At 45.4% G+C, this 19,625-nt stretch overlaps 1 protein-coding gene across 50 annotated transcripts in view; it reads right to left on the reverse strand.

Annotated features, from left to right (window-relative positions):
* Positions 1-19,625, reverse strand: part of MADD (MAP kinase activating death domain) — a 36,372-nt gene that overhangs the window by 3,412 nt on the left and 13,335 nt on the right. For 6 of the 50 annotated variants that reach the window (XM_064492355.1, XM_064492360.1, XM_064492347.1 and 3 more), the window contains exons 16-33: positions 18,647-18,706; positions 18,184-18,286; positions 17,640-17,826; positions 17,393-17,543; positions 16,872-17,078; positions 15,125-15,178; positions 14,047-14,147; positions 13,421-13,492; positions 12,920-13,078; positions 10,709-10,817; positions 10,362-10,424; positions 10,007-10,127; positions 9,799-9,904; positions 8,590-8,700; positions 6,855-6,962; positions 2,582-2,746; positions 2,262-2,334; positions 2,037-2,143 (exon numbers count right to left, since the gene is read on the reverse strand). In XM_064492355.1, the coding sequence (XP_064348425.1) occupies positions 2,037-2,143; positions 2,262-2,334; positions 2,582-2,746; positions 6,855-6,962; positions 8,590-8,700; positions 9,799-9,904; positions 10,007-10,127; positions 10,362-10,424; positions 10,709-10,817; positions 12,920-13,078; positions 13,421-13,492; positions 14,047-14,147; positions 15,125-15,178; positions 16,872-17,078; positions 17,393-17,543; positions 17,640-17,826; positions 18,184-18,286; positions 18,647-18,706 (2,057 nt within the window). Of the gene's footprint in view, positions 1-2,036; positions 2,144-2,261; positions 2,335-2,581; positions 2,747-6,854; positions 6,963-8,589; positions 8,701-9,798; positions 9,905-10,006; positions 10,128-10,361; positions 10,425-10,708; positions 10,818-12,919; positions 13,079-13,408; positions 13,493-14,046; positions 14,148-15,124; positions 15,179-16,871; positions 17,079-17,392; positions 17,544-17,639; positions 17,827-18,183; positions 18,287-18,646; positions 18,707-19,625 lie in introns of all 50 variants that reach the window. The other 44 variants (XM_064492354.1, XM_064492345.1, XM_011000673.3 and 41 more) reach the window with 17 other exon arrangements.

A 19,625-nucleotide genomic window follows, 5' to 3' on the forward strand; every position in this document is an offset into this window, starting at 1 on the left:
TCTCCCAGCTACAGCCCCACCCCCACACAGAAAACCTATTTCCCAAAGGGAGGACGGAAGAATCCACACACACACAACTCAAAAGCGCTAAGAAGCGAAGACAGCAGAAAGGGCATGTACCTTCCGCTCCTGGCCGGAGGAGAAAGCATGGGAGAGAAAGGAAGGCGTTAGTTTTAACGGTCAAAACCAACTCGAAGGCCCCTCTGCTGGCCTGGGCTGCCTGCCCACACCCTCGGCCCAGGGCAGCGCTTGTAGGACACTGTGCCCCGGAGGCCCCCCTCAGCCCATCAGCTCTCTACCCTTCCATGCATCCTCCTCCGGCGCAGAGGGCTGGCACGGGCACAAAGCTCCCCTCAGACTGTCCTTGGGGAGGGAGGTGTTGGCATCTTCCTTGAAACAGGATCCAGGCTCTCCCAAGAAGTACGTGGTGACAGTAATGAAAGCTACTGCTTACAGCACCTACTAGGGGTTCTGCGATACTCCCTGTGATCCCCACGTCTACTGGCACAGGCCACAGCACCACCCTCGTTTGACAGACGAGGGCACTGAGGCTCAGAAAGTATATTTGTCTGTGAATAATGAAGCTGGGCTGTGAATCCATGTATGTCCTGACACCAAACACCACACTTTTCCCACCTTCACCCCACACTGCAGAACCCCACCGGGGGTCTAGTGCTTCCTCAACACAAGCTGACTGCTATGCGCTAAATGGTGGACCCCAAGGCTGTTCTCTCATCATCTGTCAGGGCTGGACGTCCTCTCTCCATAGGATCTCCCTTCTGGGGCAAAGCCTTAAACTACAGACCAGCCTGTATGTGCTTTGTAACGGTAAGATGTTAGGTTGGTCCAAAGGGGCTATACCAAGGCGGGGACCCGGAAGAGGACATCGGGTGTCATTTAACGAGATCTTTTCTTCAGAAGGTGAGGCACCAGGGGAGGCCATGGCCGAGTGGTCAGAAGCCTGCTCCCCAACGGGTGCTGGTACCTTCATAGTCCAGAAAAGTACTTAAGTAAACCCCTCTTTGGGCTGACCCTAAGGTCTTAAGTATGCTATTGAATATACTCTTATTACTAATAGTAAATATACTCCTAGAAGTACACTCCCATCACTCCAAGCTGCCCAGCTGGATTCCTGAAAGGAGAACTAAGATGGCAAGTGGAGGGAGGAAGGCCCAGGGTCCAGATGTTCACCGCCCCTGAGGATCTGCTGCCTGGCTTGGGGCTGTGGCGCTTTGCCCATCCGGGTCTGGCTCAGAGCCTCAAGGAGAGGAACCAGTACATCAGGGACGGGGGAGGGAAGGCACTTGTGTGAAGAGTCGGGACTGGGAACGGACCTGGGATGATGCGCTGGCCTCAGAAAGGAATTAGCTTAAGGAATGTCCACTGAGAGAAAAAGTAGCGCTGTGTTAGAAGACCAAGAGAGAAAAAAGTCAGCTCCTATGGTGGAGTCACACTGAGGGAAAGATAATCCTGAAGAGCTCCCCAGTCAAGAGAAGGGGAGTGGGGCCTGTGGAGCAGGGAACGGAGGAGTCGGGACACTCAGAGGAAGGAAAAGAATGGGAAGAAGAATCAGCAGGAAAAAAAGGCAAATAAACACACACACTCCGGGTAGGACAGACACAAGCTACTCACACACACACACAAGCTGCACGCGCACCAGCACTGCGCAGGGGCATCAGTCGGTCTAGACTCTCCAAGCGAAACCAGCAAGCAGAAGCACACCCTGGGGTGAGGGGAGGCGGACACTGTGCGAAGAAGGGCCGGGTGAGACGCTCCCACTCACACTGTGCTGAGTCTAACGGACAGGGGCCACCCGGCCACCAAGGCTCCTTCTCTCTCCCTCCTCCCACACAGGCTCCCTGCGGTGTCACTGTGCCCTCCCCTTCGGCTGCTCTCTGGGCCAGCTGGTTAGAATCCTTCACTAGCCCAGAGGCCTCTCTCATGCTTACTGGGGAAGCACTGGGGACCTGGACACTGATCCTCACTGCAGAGGGCACAACTGGGCGAGAGAGCCTCATGCTGCCGCTCACACCTACCTGGTTGTGCATGAACTTGAGATTGATCCCTTCCAGGGTGACCTGCAGCAAGCCACCCTCACCAGTCTTCATGTCCTGCACAGGGAACTCGCCCCCTAGTTCCGGTCCTGTGGTGAGGGAGGAGGTGGTCAGCTAACTCAACGGCAGGAGTGGGGGGATCCCAGGCCTGACCTCTGTGTCAGGCCTCCACCACTCAGAAGGGCGGAAGGAACCGTGCTCTCTCACCCGGCTTGATGCTCTGTTGTCGGGCGGCAGCACGCTCCATGCTGTCCTTCACGCAGTAGTACAGCTCCCGACACTGTGGCACAGGGAGAGAGCTGTCTTGTCGTATAAGCCCTCCCGAGCCCCCCACCCTCTGCTCTGGCACGGCTGCTGAAGGCCTGGGCCGACGCCAGGACCTCAGAGACAGCTTTACAAGTCCCACACAACAGCCAGAGGCAAAAGTGGGGCTCCAGACGTGGAGTGTGGAATGTTAACTTCCCTGCAAGAAACTCAACACTTTTCCCCCAAGGCCCACCCCCAATCCGAACTGAGCTCACACGTACCTTCTTAGTATAGAATTTGTTGAGCTGGGTCTCAGAGCCATTCCTACGCCACAAGCACAACACCTTGGTCTTGGGACAGTAGGTCATGTTAATGAGCTTTTCATACCACCAGCGCTCGTACACGGTCCCAATGTTACTGCGTAACACCACACAGTCGTCACACACCTGCGGAGGCGCACGGGGCAGTCAGAGGCCCTGGTCTCCTTGAGTCTCTCCCACACCAGGCCACACGACATACTATTCCCCACGGGGAAGGATGGCACAGCTGGTCCTCGGAGCACCCTCAAGGTCAGGTTTTCTGCCTCATACTCAGTCTGTCTTAGGTGGAGACACAAAACTCAAGTGCTGGACATACTGTCCACTAGAAGGTTTACTGACAGAGGAAAAGTCACTGAAAGGAACTTGTGGGCAAGGAAGGAAGCTCACTTTGCACTTCAGTCAATGTTTATTACCTCTTACACATCCTGGACTTAAAGCACTCAGAGGCTGTCCATGCCTCCACCATACAACCTTAGGAATCATCTCTACTGACAAGCACAAAGGAGGGCATTACAGCAGACTTAACCAAGGGGGAAAAATGCAACCAACCCGTCTTCTAATCCTGGCTTGGCCCTAGCTCTGCATGAATCTCTTAAAAAACTAATTACACAAATAACACATGGACAATGCTTACTGCACAATGAATTATACAATACAGGTGATACAAACTGAAAGGCAAACGTTCTCCTTCACATCCTCTTCTTGCTCAACATTCTCCCTCAGGTGAATGTATCTGTGCATATGCCTTGAATTATTGTGGGAGACAGAGTATGATGGTTAAGAGCACAGGTCTAAGATCAGACTACCTGGGTTTAGATTCCGGCTGTCCCCAAACTTAGCTGCGTCACCTTAAACGAGTTAATCTGTGTCTACGTTTCCTCATGTGTAAGATGAGGATGGTAATAATAGTAGTAACTTCATGAAGTTACGGTTAGATTAAGTTAATCTGCATAAAATTGTTAGAATAAAGCCAGGCACACAGAAAGTACCCTGGACTTACCTGCTACCAACAACAATATAACTATAAGAAATATAATGATAATTTTATTATGACCACGTTGATGATTTTTGAATCTTTCTCTGTCCTCCTGATTTCTGACCTCTCTCTACCTGGATGTCTCACTGGCAGACCTCAAACTCATCATGTCCAAACCTGAACTCCACATCTCCTTCCATGCAGATCCTCCTTCTAAATCTCCTGTTTGAGTAAACAGCATCACCATCCCCCCAGCTGTCCAAGCTAGAAATGAAGGTGTGATGCAAGACTCCTTCCTTTCCCTCTAACTACGCCATCGAGTCCCACCCCTTCTAGCTCAAATACCCTTGGAACACACCTTCCTTCCCCCACTCAAGCCATTAACTCCTACTCTTCCTTCAAGTTTAAGTTCAAAAATCACTTCTAAGGGTTGCCCATGACTCCCAGGCCCTCTGCCATGTATTCCTAGAACACTAGCCCCCCAGACATCTCTCATAAAACTCATTATACTTTATGACACTGTGTTTTTAATGATCTGACACCCCCATGGCTTGTCAACCCTGCAAGAGCAACAGAAACCACTCCCTTATTCACTGCTGCAACTCCAGACCCAGTGGAGTACCTGGCTATAATATGTGCTCCATAAATATTAAGTGAATGAATAAGGAATACACAAGACTACCAGTTTTAATCTACTACTTAAACGTTTACTGGGGTTCAAAAGCCTTAGGAAGAAAAGGGCCAAAGCAGCTGAGTAGGAATTAGAAGCTTGGGTTCTAGCCCCAGCTGAACTCTGTGGTTCTCTCTGTGGGGAAGCTGAAGACCATTCCACACTGCATAACCCTTTAAGAACGCCAGGTAAAGAAGAGGGACAGGTGTTTAGGAGAACACACGGTTTCCAGGCTAGAGAGCTGATGGCAGAAATGGGCCCTGTTTGCCTATGCTGCTGGTGGAGGTGTCAGCTAGTGCAGTCTTTGGGATGGCGACTTGGCAAAATCTGCCAAAGCTGTAAACATACATGTATGAGCTTGATTCAGAAATTTCACACTAAGAGTCTGTCCTACAGAAACTCTCATGCGAGTGTGTGAAGATGTATGCTCAAGGATAATAAAATGTTGTTTAAAGGACCAGCTAAATAAACTATGGCACAGCCATATAACACCTATGCCCTAATGGTTAGGGCACCATTTAAAAAAACAGACAGATTTCTGTAATATGTAGATATAAAGATGTCCGTGACACATTAAGTCAAAAACACCAAATTACATAACAATATTTGTAGTTTGATATCACTTTTTTTAAATGGAGGTACTAGGAACTAAACCCAGGACCTTGTGCACGCTAAGCACACACTCTACCACTGAGCTATTACCCACCACCCCATATGATTTTTATAAACACTAATTCCATGTAATTAAGCTATATTTATACAAATATGCATTTTTAAAATCTGACAGGATTCACACCAAATTCTTTACGAGTGGTTACCTCTGAGACATGGCATTGGAAGGAAGTGAAGGGAAACTTCTACTTTTTACTTTACTTATTTATTTAATTTATTTAAGTGGTTTAAAACTTTTATAGTATATCCTGTTTTACTTTTGTAACTAAAGGCAATAAAGATTTTTTTTTTTAAAGTCTTTGCAAACTGCTGATCATGCAGCCAGCAGGCTGTGCTGTGTAAGGCTAAATCTGATCACCTCACGGTAGCCCAGTGCTGACAAAGTGAGTGAGGTCCACTTGTTTGGCAGTTCAGGGGGAGCATCTATGAGGTGATGGATCCATCCCACACTCCAGGGGCTTTGTACAGCAGTGACAGTGAGCTCTGTACTGCAATGAAATCTCTGGAGTTACTGTGGTTCAGATGTCCTAAGTTAGCCCTCAGCTCTGAAAGGCACTCAGCCAAATTCTAACACTTGAAGGTGACATGAAAATGACCCTCTTCTCAGCTATATCATCATGTTTGTTTCTGCCTCAGAGCAGAAACTGCGCCCCGTGTTTGATAAACCATCTGTTCAAAAAGCTGTGAATGTGAAAATCAAATTCAACTAAGCCAAAAGGCAACGGAAATACTTGTAAAAACTAATTTCACTACTTTATATAGGATTTGTACTTGGTCCCTAAAATTACTTAGAAAGAGATCTATTTTAGAATTAAAAACACGGAAATGAAGAAAACAGTCAATTTCCTTTTCAATATTGGAGTAAGAAAGAGTTTTCCAAACTATGACTCAAAATCCGGAAGCCACAAAAGAAAGGGCTAATCAACTATATAAAAGTTAAAAAAATTCTGCATGGCAAAAAACACCATAAGCGAAATCAGAAAACTAATGAGTTTTACAGGGGCTAGAGCAGGCTGCCCACTTCTGAACCTAGGATCACGAGGAGAGAGCCGACCACGTGAGGCAGCAGGAAGTAACAGCACCACCTATTCTTGCCAAACACTGAATCTGAAACTGACCGAACCTCTGGACTGAACTGCTAGTTTGTAAGAAATACAAGTGGTAGAGGAACATGTTAAGCAACACTAAGGAGATGCAATCAGCAAAAAATCTAAAGTGTAAGACTCCCAATTCTTAGATAAACCTGCCCATGTATGAAATGAAGCAGGCACAGCATCATTCAGAGTCGCACTATTAGCAACAGCAAAAATCTGGAAGAAAACCAAGGGTACGTATATACTAACCGGTTAGTAAACTATGGTACAGGCACACAGTGGAATACTATACAGCTGTAAAAAGAAGAAATCTCTCTTTGTACTGATACAGAAGCTCTCCAGAATATATTTAATGAAAAAAGCAAGGTATACATCAGTGGATATGATGTGCTACCTTTATGTAAAAACGTAGAAAAGTAAGAATTTATGTTCATATTTTATTGTTTTTACATAGAAAACCACTGGTAGATACAAAGTGGTTTTAAATAAAAGTGGTTACCTACAGGAAGAAGGGGTGAGGTGGATGGGAAACTGAGTGGAAGGGGATAAGAATGAGAGCAAGGCTTTCCAACATACAGCATTTTATGTTGTTTTGACTTATGGACAGTGTGACTATATCATCTATTCAATCTATATGTAAAAGAAACGATAGGAAATTACCTATTATATTAATTTGTTTGCATAAGAGCCTGACAATTTAATGATTAAATAGATCATGAAGATGAATGAGTTAAGTGGGAAAAAATATTCTGGCATCAGTTCTAGGAGTTCGTTATGACTCTGAAATGTTCCTTTGGGCCTCTAGCATGAACCAGCACCTACCTCCATGAAAAAGATGTCTCCATTTGTGTCTGTCCCCGCATGTACCACAAATGTCTGCTTCTTCATGTGCCGGCTGCCACTGGACCGGATAGAGAGATCACGTCCATTCTGAGGAGAGAGAGATTTTAGGGACATTCAAACATCCCTCTTACAGAGCACTCTGGGCCAAAACACCCCATTCAGCAATTCAATCCATATCAGCTTCCTTAGAGTAGTGCCATCTGCTGGCCACTGGCCGCCATGGATGTGTTCTCAATCTTCTTGGTCTCAGGACTCCTTTACCTTTTAAATTTTATTGATGACCTCCAAGAGTTTATGTTTATGTGAGTTATATTTATAGAAGTTTACCATACTAGAAATTAAAACTGAAAAATTTAAGCATTTATTAATTAATTTTAAAGTAATAAGTAATTCATTAATAATCAATCCATTACATGGTAATATAAATAACATATTTTAACTATATCTCCCAGGACAAAATAAAATTTGAAGAACAGCACTGTTTTATATTTTTGCAAGTCTTTTTAATGTCTGGCTTAATAAAAAATCGCTGTGTTTTCATATCTGTTTCTGTATTCAATCTGTTGTGATATGCTGCTTTGGTTGGAGTATATTAAAGAAAATCTGACCCCACAAATAGGTATCTGGAAAAGAGAGGAGTATTTTACTAGGCTTTCCAGATAAATATTCATATTCTTCTTTGATACTACACCAGAGCCTCAAGAAGTAGCAGTTTCTTAGCAGCAATGTGGAATCTGAAAATGTATCAATCAACATTTTGTACTTTGCTACATTAAAAATCCATTTGCCTGCTTTACATTTTGAGTGGGTCTTTTACCCATCCTTGAATTTGTAACATTACACATCCATCATCTGGAAAATACTGGTTCACCAAGTTATGCAGCTCTTCCAAACGCTGACATGTTTCATTATACAATATAAAAAAAAAATCACATTAACATCATCATTAACCTCATTAGAAAAGCCTTTAAATACTGAGAATCTTCAAGCTCAAAAGTCTGCCAAATATCCAACTCCAAATCATCCTTTCAAGTAAAAATGATGTCCTATGAACAGAGCTGCAGGTTTATCCTGCAACTCAAATTGTCACAAATTGCTTTTCCTTGAAACGATCACCATACTTTGGTTTGCAGCAGAAATGCTTTATGTATATTCCTCATTTTGTCACATAGAATATTAAAAAGATATATAATCAATGATCAGATTTAATGAAACTGATCATTTTAACTGCCTCATCAAAGACATTCACAAGTGAAACTGGCTTTTTGTTTTATTTTTACCTGACAGTGTGTGGAGGGGGACATGAGCATGGTTTGGCACCACTGTCTTCAATGTGTTAAAGCACCAGTAGTTTTACCCACCTGAGCTTTTGCACCATTAGTGCAAATGTTAACCTGATGAAAAAGACAAATAACGTGTTCATATTATCATGAAAACAGTATTCACCTTGCAGATCCACAGAAGTCTACAGACCACACACATGCTGAAATGGCTGCAATAGGATGGTGTTGGTGCAGAGAATCCTATCACCAAACAGAAGGGCCAAAGCCTCATCTAGAGTCAAAGCCTTATTTTCAGAAAGAGGGATTTTGAAAAATATACAAGCTAAAAAATGACCCATGGGGCAGCCTCTGTGTTAGGCCACAAGGTCCACTCCTGGGAGGCTGACCAGTGCAGTGGAAGGGAGCCGAAGGGATGGCCCAGGTGTGCTCACCAGGTTTGCCAGCTGGTCGAGCACTTCGTTGATTTGCTGGCTGTACACAAGCCCAATGTGGGACTTTCCCATCAGGCGCCTCACCTTCTTCCGGATGTCATTCTTATTTACCTGGAAAGCCAAAACAGGATCTTAGTAACTTTCCTACTATCTAAGAGGAGTAGAATTCTAAAACACCACATCACTGAGGCTAGGAGAAAACATTCAACTGTGTGTTCTGCCAAGTCTGGGAAGAAAAACCCTGGCTCTGTCTCCCTTTGACTTCTGCACAAAAGCGGCTCTTAAAGCAGTTCTGATTTAAGTGGATGGGGACTCAAAGGGTCGTATCTTCCCTCCCCTCAACCAGTACCATAACATTCACCCCTAAAGCTCCTGGGGCTCCTCAGAGTGTAATTCCAGACAGTAATGAATTAGAGTAGAAACGTTCTAGACTCAGCTGTTGCCAAGACAACCTCCTAGGCTCAAAGATCACCACCCTTTCCCAATCAGAGTTAACTGGTACCTCCGGAGTTAAAGAGTAGAGTGACCCTTAAACAGAAAATGAAATAAACCAAGAGGGTCTGCAGGGCATTCTCTGCATTTGATGAATGAGTTCCTTCACATTTAGAGAGGCTGGGAGAACGGGAGGAGGAGAAGTCCAGGGGCTCATTCTCAGAACATCCCCCTTCTACCCACCAAGCCCTTTTCAGAGGACACTTCTATTTGGTAACATAGTTCTTCCACAGCTGTAAAAACCAACTATAACCAAGTCAAACCAGAACTCACCATTACTTTTTAATGGGTAGCTCTTTTACATCTAGGAAAAGGCTATACGATAAAAGACTAGTGCTAAAAAATGAATTCTGAGCATCTGTTCTAAGGGTTCAGAACCTACAACTTCAAACAATTTTTTAAAAAATTCATTGTATTCTGTGGGGAGTTCTATAGGCATTCTAAAACTATTTAGCAAAGGAAGCCCGCTCAAAATTCAAAATAGACAAATGGCATGCAACCACTGGTCACCTTCACAACATTCCTTAGCACAGCAGCCTGGCAGCAGCAGATAAACGGATCATGTGTGAGCAGCAGAGAAGCCTCAGACTTTCAACGAGGAAGACAGCCCTAGTAAGACACCCGGACAGCTTCCCAGCCGCCCCAGAATCTGGGCAACAGGAACAAGCCGTGCCGTCCGGCATCAGCAGTAGCTGGGCATAAGCAAACTGGTATTACCTTCATCAGCAGCATGTAGGAGACGAGGTTGTGCAAGAGTGTGGCCAGCAAACGATCTTCATCATCCTCTAGGCGCTTCCGGTCATGCTCTCCCAGGGACAGGTACCTGAGCAGAAGACCAGGACAAGTCAGCCTCTGGGGGGAGAACACAGAATTAACTGGGAAGGGGCTGAATTTGCATTTTCCCAAGGGCTTCTAAGCCTCATACCTGTCTATCATTTCCTGAGGGCCCTGGTCCATACCCATCCCTTCTCTCTCCAACATCACAGCATCTAAGAACGCATCTTCCCAGAACTGCATTTGGTCCCACAAAGTAGAACGCTCTTTGCCTGTGAATAGAGTTTTTTAGGGGCTTATGTAAACACACAAAGAATATGGTTGCCAAAGCAAAATAGAGTGAACTCCAGATAAAAGGGAGTCATTACAAATTCCAGGGCAAAGGAAACATGAGCCTCCCCACCTCAGATCTAACATTCCTGCCACCAGCCCCAGCTGCCTCCAAGTGAGGCCCAGTCCCTCCCAAGGAGGAGGGATGAACACAGCACACAAAGAAAGGTGGTTACTTATAGAAAAGGTCTCCATAGCAGCATCCTCTAACTGGTCCCACATCGATCCTTTGTCCCTTCCTGCCAATTTGTGAGCAGGAAGGACCATGGTAGCAAGAAAAGTAAAAGAAAGGAAGACAGAAAGACAGAAGCTGTTGATTAATACCAAACTCCAGTCTCTCCTAGTTTTCACCCATTGCATTTTCCAGACCCAGTCAGTCTCCTGCTTCAGATATAAAACTGCCCTCTCACATCAGCAATGACATCAGCAAAAAGCCAAGCAGCTGCTTGTTTGGTGCCACCCTCTTCCCCAGCTGAGTCCAGCTTCCTTCCAGTGCAAGGGGCCTTCCCAGTCTGCTTCTCACCTAAGAGTCCTTCGTAGAGATAGACTCGCTGGCTTACATCTTCAGAAGAGCGAACTGGGCTGCCCACCAGCTTCTCCTTAACACTTGGCTTCAAGCTGTGGGCTTTACCCTAGAAAGAAGAGGCAATAGGTCAGCTGCCCAAGGTACCAGTGAACAGGGCAAAGTAAACCAAGCAGCTCATTAAGAGGCTCACACACCAGTCACCATCATTAGCCACACATATTCCAGCAGCCCCGCCTATGCTTCTCTGCTTGCCTCAAGGATTTGACCAGAAGTCAATCTGCTTTCTGTTACTGCCTCCCAAAAAATGCAATCATGTTTTCATTTTTACTTATCTTTACCCTTTAGTCTCTATAAGACTCTTCGGTCTTAATAAAAAATTAGGCAAATTCTCTATAGCAGCATGGTGCAGTAAAAAGAACACTGGGTTTGAAATTAGACTGACCAAGTTTCAGATTCCTGCCTCTTACTGCACGATCTTAGGTACAAAACTTAGTTCTCTGAGACTCATTTTCCTCACCTGTAAAAGGAAGGTTATAACACCTGCCCCATAGGCCATTCCAGGGATTAAATGAGAAAATACATAAAAGCACTTAATAGCGTCCGGCACATGGCTGGTATTTGATAAATGTTAATTTCTTCTCTCCTACCATCTCTTATAAATATCTTCCCACATAGGTATACCACTAACTTTATCTGCCACTAATTAGATATTATACAGTATTATTATTATATATTATTAGATATTAGATGATTAGATAGATATTAGACAATATTAGACTTTCTATTCAGTCAGAAAAGATTTTCAGCGGGGTAAGAGGTAGTTTTCATGCCCACATCACAACACATGCAACAGCATAAGCAGAGAAGCAACTGATCAAAAGTCATTAGGCAATACCTACTTAGTGTGTCTAAATGCCAGTTTCCTGGTTCACAGCCCAACCCCTTGTTCAATGAACCATATTAACTTAATATAACTTATTTCTTGCTAAAATAGCCTTTTTTGAGCCAAGAAATTTAGGTAACTGCTGTCAGCAACTCAACTGTACAAAGAGCCCTTGCTCAGAAGCACAGGACAAGTCAGAATCTGTCCCAGGAAGGTGGCAGGAAAGGTAGCACACAGATGAATGGCTTCTTGCATGACTGCTACTCCATAACATGGATCTTAACCTCCAGAATGGAAGCACACCAGACGGATTTAAAGTTCTCTTAGTAAAGGCTCTGTTTAGACTCAGGAAGAGTTAAAATCCATTAGCTTGAATGGCTCTGCTGACTCTCAATCCTATTCCCTACCTTCACTCTGGGATGTCACCTGCTCTATTAGAAACACATAAATAGAAGGTCCTGGGGGTGGGAATGATCACCAGTGTTACATAATTTATTTCATTTAAATTTCATCTTCCATTCTCCCCATAGACCAAAGATAAGGACCTATGAGCTCCTGTAGAGAGTATCCATTCTCATCTCTGCCTAACGAAGTAGCGAGTATATCAGAATGCTTAATGCTGCCTAAAGATGCATGTACACACTGGAGGGCAGCGTGTCTAAAGACAGGGACTGAAGAGAATTAACTTAATTACAACTGATCACTGGCTTATTGTATAACCTAGGGCAAGATCTTTTTTTCTTAAGGCTTTGTTTCCCTCACCTGTCAGAAGAGATCAGTTGTAGCCGAATATACTGAATTGCAAACTTCTTGAGAATGGGAATCATGCCTTATCATCCTTGTTTCTTTAGTATAGAATCTGGCATTTAGTAAATCATTTAGTATTAATGAAGGAGAGCTTCAAATAACTGTTAGGAATACACCAAAATAAAGCAGTGACCAGAATAAAACTAGACTAGCCCATAAAAATAGGTAGGCTGGTACAAAGAGAGATGTAACTGCCCTGACATTGCCACAAAGGCATCACTTTGTTTACTTTAAACACAGGGGTTATTGCCACATAGGAGTCGAAGCCTTCATATGACTGGGCAGGGAGCCCAACTCATCAATGATTCAGGAGAGAGTTCTAAAAGCCCCAGATCATGGAGTCAAATGACTCTGAAGAAAGCTAATTTAAGAAACATTTTCTTTAAAGCCAAATATATGAGGGTTATCCATTCCTTCCTTCCTCTTTTCCTTCTAATTCCCTCCTAACTTTTCATCCTTTTCTAACCCATCCCCATCCCAATTAAAAAAGTCTTCTTTTGTTAGTAAACGAAGCTTACAAAGATGGCGCTGGTGGCAGAGTTGGTTTCAATTTCACTATCAGACAAAGTGCCCCGAGAGCCCGCCAAGTGGGCGCCGCCCTCACCGCCTGGTCCATCACCTGCGTTGCTGCTCAGGTCACTGTCCGCCCCAAGGGTCTCTCCAGAGCTATTGCTCACCTGGAAAGGAAAAAAGGTAGTAAAGGATACTACCCAGGGATGCGCCCCAGAAATGCCAAGCTGTTAGAGGTCTCTGCTGCCATTAAAAAAGTATTCAACTTCAAAGGTGTGTCAGAGGCCTCTGGAAGTACCTTCTTTACAAGGCGAGAAGCCCTGGGTGAAATCTCAGGGTGTGATCCCACGTACAAAGACCTATGACAGTAAACATCTCCACCATGCGAACCAAGCTGACCTGAGACTAAGAACAGCCTCTGAAGGAGAAAGTAGCCCCCTTCTCCAAAGGGGAACCCACATCCCACCCACCAAGATGCCAGCGTGGTGTTCCCCTACCACGGTGCTAACTTCAGAGTCCTGACTTGAGCTTCGGATCATAACAGCTGGACTCACACCGATGACAGAGTCTGGATCAGTCCTCTGAAACAAGACACATTAGGGAGGTGTCCAATCTACTCTGTTTCCCTAAGGAATACTGTATCTTCTTCCTTTTCTCCATTTCCACCCTCCTGTTATCATCCCTAGACAGGTCATGAAAAATTCAGTTTTTTCCTAAATATAAAATATATATGACTTACAAATAAGAAAAATAATGAATGTTAAAGAAATACATGCTCACTACAGAAAATGTATGAAAAAATAAGGAAATAAAAATAAACCACAAATTTACTACCTACATCAATCATTGTTAACTCTTTACCATATTTCCTTTCAGTCTTTTCTCTATACATTTTAAAAATAAAATTTGCATTATACTGTATATAGCTTTGTAAACATTTCCCCACATAACTAAATTCTTTGAAAATAGTCATTTATGGATAATGATATTGTATTACATGGATATTTTACACTTATTTCATCATTCTTTTATTGTTATTGTTTCAAGGTTGTCACTTTGTTTTGTTTTTATCTTAAAGAAGTATTGTGAGAGAGCAAATCTGATGCTTGCAATTCTCAACAAGGTTGTCACAAACCTGGGAACCAGATGTCAGGTTCACACCACTGTCTGCGCTGACCTGGGACTTCTTCTCCTCCGTCTCACCAATGTCAAAGACGGGTTTGATTACTTCAGGCCCTGAGTAGGGGAAGGCTTCTGTTACTCAGCACACAAAGGCTGGAGGCAGGCTGGCAAAGGGAGTGGGACAGCAGCACAGCCTGGCCCCAGACCTGCTCAGCATGTCCCAGTCACCTTTCCAGGGTCTGCCACTAGCTCAGGCCCCACTGGAAGGAGAAGTCCCCAGATGCTTCAAGAACCAAGCAGGAAAAATAAGACCTGGTGTTAAGGGTTCTGTAGCCATCTCAACCTGAGAAAATTCTGAGCACATCATCCTAAAACAGAAAAGTTCCACAAACAAATGTCTGAACCACATTCCACTGCACTCAGAGTCAGAGCTTCACTTGTGCCTGAAACCACTGAGGGGTCCCCTTGTCACTTTGCTTCCCAAATAAATGTGTCTGAAGGGGCTAGAAATGGATGTGGCCAGTGAGGTTAAAAAACACCAGCTGTTTCAGTGGACGCTGCCTACCCCTTCCCTGCAACTTCTACATTTAAGATTAAAAACCACCCTCATATTTCCCGTCCACCCACAATGGTATGGCAGAAGGACAGAATGACAGAAAGCAAGAAAGCGTGCCTAGGCAAGCCACCAGAGAGAGTTGGGAAGCTACAGACTCAACACGGAGGGACAGCAACCATCTCTGCCAACTGTGCCCACAGGCCTTCTAATGGGTGAGGGAGATATCAGCCAATGAGGGGCACTGAAATAGGCAAACGTTCTCCCCACCAACTCTGAAGCAATAGAGAACCAAGCTCTAAGGGATTTTACTCAGGGGATGCCCTGATTACAGCCTGATTTGCCACAAGGGGAAGGGGAAAGAAGCAGCCTACAAGCCACATACCTATGAATCACATATCACCTACCTGCTTTCATTTCAAATACCCTCCAAGAGCAAATTTGGGGTGGGGCTGACAAAGCGAGCCTGCCCCAACTGGGCCTGGGGAGTTGGCAGGTATGGGAGATTTGGGAACGGGAAGGGGCATTTGTTCCTTACTCTGTTTTTCCAAAGCTTTTTGCTTTTTCACTTCCTGGTGCTTGTTCCACAATTCTACCCCAGATGCAATGTAAGCAGGAGAGAAAGACAGAGAGAGTCAGAGGCTGGTCAGACAGACGAAATGGAAACCCACCCACCCAAGCTGATTCAGTCTGAAGCACAGGATTACAAATCAAGAGATAAAAAGAGATCTTCACAGTGGGCAGGGAGGTTAAAAAGCAAGAGATTTAATGCCTTCCCCCAGCTCAAGAACTAAACACTACAAATTCTTAATCCTAACGTCAGTGGGGCATTAAAAATCCTGCAGGGTGTTAGAGCTGAAAGAGCCTTTCTAACCAAGCTCCTTCATTTGGCATGAGGAAACTGGCCCCACAGAGGCTGCAGCACTTGCTCAAGATCACGTAACTTAGGATCAGTTTAAACTTCCACCACACCATGCTCTCTCTGCCAAAGGAGCTGGGCAACGGCAAACTTTAAAGATTCCAGATAAGATAGATGATCAACCTCAAGCAGCCAAAGGGTTTCAGAAGCATGAGCACAAATCTGTTTGATTCACTGGATTGGACAGAGGCCACTCATGCAGGCAGTTAGCATCCCTTCTTGCTGCCACCAAAAATCCCAACTTACCCTCAGAATCAGTGCCTGCCCTACCAAGAGAACCATTCTTAGTCAATCATCTGGAAAAGTGCTTCTGGCAAAGGTGACAGAGAACACTAAATAGTTGAGAATAACATCTTAGTAGGGGTAAAGAAGAGAGAATACCGATCATAGCAATTCTTTTCCTGGAAGAACTTTAGAATCTACTTGGTCCAATCTCCTCATTTCCCAGATGAGGAGACAGAGACCCTGAAAGGGGAAGCAATTTGCCCAAAGCTGCTTTCCTAGTTAGGGGACGATACAGGACTAAAACTTAAGATCTCCAGACTTGCCAGTCAGTATACTTTCTGGAACATCACATCAAGTAGGAGAAAGGCAGGGTTGACTGGTTCCTCATTACCATTTATGGGAGCAAAAGGCAACTGCTAATGGATGTAGCAAAGAGGCATCAGCTAGCAGGCTATTGCTCAGGGACATAGAACCAGAAAAAGAAAGACGCAATCTAGATGACTCAAGGTCAGGTAGGAATGAGTCAAACAGAGGTGATACCCAGACCGCTCACTAAGGCTCTGCCTTAGTGGGAATGGAGAAACACCAAATGTAAGCAAGCTCTAATCCAGTGCAGTAAAGAAATGTTTAAAGGAAAGCTAACTTAGAAATCTATACCTCGAGGTCCAGGACCCAGGGAAATGGGATTGCTGGACACGTCCCAAAGGAGCAAATTCAAGGACAGTATAATGGTTGGATGGGGCAAAACTGGCTCTAGAGCTCCAGACAATCATAATTTTATAGCTCAAAGATGCACCTATAAAGTTCCTTGTAGCTTCCAGGAGCTCATGTAGCCTCTCCACTATGTGAAGAAATCCAGATGTAAATAAAAGAGAGGGACGTGGAGTACAGCTCAGACTCTGGCACTAAGCCTTACTGGGACCTCTAAGCAAAACTTCCTAAGATGAAGGTGGGGCTACAAATGAAGCGTAAGGGATAGAGAAGTATAAAAAATACCATTAGAAATGGACACAAATCTAACCCCCTCTCTAGAAAGCAAAGCATGGGGAAGAGAAAGGTGGGATTCTGCATGAATTGAAAGGAGGGAGTGATATTTAAGAAGCTGTAACTCCTCCACCACACCAAACACAGTGATACACACCAACAGATGCTACAAAATTCTCTTCCTTTAAACTTCTGGTGTCCAATTCCTTGGGACTCTTTCCTGGAGTACTCGATGCCCGGGGCCCCAGCTGGGGGACTCTCAGCTGTGCCATGGCTTTCGCGTCCCCCCGCCCAGCCAGGCCAGGGTCCTTGCCAACTGGTGTGTTTATGCTCTCTGTTGGACTCCTCTTCCGCTTGTCTGGTTCTGGGGAAAGGATCAAACACAGAGGTCAAAAAGAGACGGTGAGTGAGAATCAAGGTGCAGAAATGAGGTGGGAGAAGCAAGGATATAGAAAGATGTGGAAGGAAAGAAGTGTGAGGAAAGAAAAGTTGACATCGTCTTTTTCATGACAGAAAAATACCCACCACAAACATGCACTAGGAAATAAAATCCCAGGGCCCAGTGGGAAGCAGCCTGGCCCTGGGAAACTTGTCAAGGGGACAAGTTCATTCTTTTCAGAGAAGAGTGGGAGAGCTCTTCTTGGAGAAGCGTTCGGTATGCTGCCTCCCTGCTCCTACCTTTACTATAGTAGTGGGTCTGGGCGATCTCCAGAAGCCCAAAGATGCTGGCCATGCCTCCCAGACCTGCGTGGGCATAGGACTGCTCCAGACTGAGGACCGTGCACTTGAGCAGGTCTAACATGCCCTTGTATACCTTCCGACTGATCTCCTGCAACAATAACCCGGGGCTGGAATTGGTACCGCTGCCTCTGGCATCCACCTCCCTCTTCCCAGTTGATTCCAACTCCCAGCCCCCAGCACTGACCACATCTGGGATGATGTCCTGCCGGGCATCGTCCTCTGACTGCACCGTGCGGTTCAGCTTGCTCAGGACAAAGACTCGCAGCTGCTCGCTCTCCAGCAGCCGTCGCACCTTCTTCATGTTGAGCCAGCCAACTCCCTGGCCATCCAGCACGCTGTGCACCACCTCCTTCAGGAACTGCTGGTTCTCACTAGGGGGGCCACACACCACTTCTGTGGTCATCAGCTCCTTTGCAGAGCATCCCCCCTTTCACCAGACTACAGATTTGCCTCCAGGGGCAAAATGCAAAGCCAAGTCTCCAAACATCCAAGTCCACTCCACCCCCTGCCTCTCCAGATAGCCTGGTTTGCTCAGTTACCCACCACTGCTGTCACACTCTCCTCAACACCATGAGCAATTACTGCTGCATAGGGGTTGAGTCAGAATGGAAACAGATTTCATCTACCCAACAGAGAGCTTCCCTCTCATTTTTGAACATCCCTAACGTTCGGTGCAGGAATCACTACCTCTAGCTGAGAACTTTTAAAACAACTCTGCCGTTTATTACCTGGAATTGCTGGATCGACCCTGAGGTGATGGAGGCTCTCTTTTCACTGTTGGGCTGTGTTTAATGACAGATGACTTCTGGTCGACTAAGGCCCTTCTGTTTCCTAGAGCCAGGAAGGCAGAAGGAGAGACATCACTATTGTAGTCCAGCAGCTAGTGTCAGCTCAGCTCTCGGCAGCCATGTTCCACACCCATTCCCCAGAAGGGCTGGGTGAGGGTGACCCTGGGGCATCACACATAGGCAGAAACCAGCCATGGCAATGTGGAGGAAGTGGGGGTGGAGCCTCAGGCCACTCCACATGCATCAGCAGCATGCCCCATGGGCAAGCACAGGAGTCACGGGGGACAGGGCAGGGCAGGCCACTTGTGTGATACGCTTGCTCCATGAGGAGGATGGCCCTCAGGCAGGCACAGAAGATGCTAAGAAAAAAACAGATCATGCATAGCTCACGGGCAAGACCCACCTTCACCACTCCCGGGGCCGGCTTCAGTAACAATCTCCATTAGAGTATTTAGCCCAAATACTGGGACACAAAATACAAAATTAGTAGGTGCACCATGACATCACAACCCCTGTACCCCTCAGTGGAGCTGTAAGTCAGATAACCTGAGCACTCTCCCAAAGCTTAGTGCACATAACCTTTGGTTCTTAGTCACCTCAGAGTTGGAAGCCAAGTGACCAGCCAAGACAACCAAGGCTCTAGGAAAGACCATCCTTAAAACTATGGCCTCTCAAACCAGAGGCAGGGTAAATGACACAAGGAGCCTTGAGGTACTAAACAGGCACATGCATGAAAGAGGGACCAGTGGTTTTCATGAAACATCTAGCACAGGGGTCCAGAGGGCCTGCAGGTGTGCAGAGGGGAGAGACCCATCTTGTAGATGCTGTCATGGGAAGTGGGCTGGGGTGTGAGGATGGGAGCTGGATGGGAGTGATAAGTGCAGCAAATGAAGGGAAGCATCAGCATGCAATGAAAGCATTTCAATTGCTCTCCCCTTCAACTGGATCATAGGAAAGCCAGCGATACCAACACCTTTCCATCCCTAAGCTACCGAGTCATGTGTATCGACACCACAATGTTGGAGCTCCCTACACCACTAGCCGTGATGTCTTCCTGGCCATCTATCCTATGTTCCCGTCCCCACCAAAGAACATTCCTTTGATTCCCACAGTTTTAATCACTGGGAAGAAAGGTCAGTTAAAAAATACAGGAAGCTGCTTCTCACTGTACTTTCTACTGTGATTAAATATTTCAGCACAAAATCCAGAGTAAACAAATAAAAGTCAGAGTAAATTCAGAAGAGCCCTTCAAACTGTCAGAGATCACAAGTGAAAATTAAATAAGGGCTTAATTGTCCCTAGAAGCCAACCAATGCTACCAGGCCCACTCATAGGCCTTACGTTGACATGAAGCCAAAATAAGAGGCTTCTTGACTGTATAA

The sequence above is a fragment of the Camelus dromedarius genome, chromosome 12 (assembly GCF_036321535.1).
Source record: "Camelus dromedarius isolate mCamDro1 chromosome 12, mCamDro1.pat, whole genome shotgun sequence".
Taxonomy (NCBI): Eukaryota; Metazoa; Chordata; class Mammalia; order Artiodactyla; family Camelidae; genus Camelus; species Camelus dromedarius.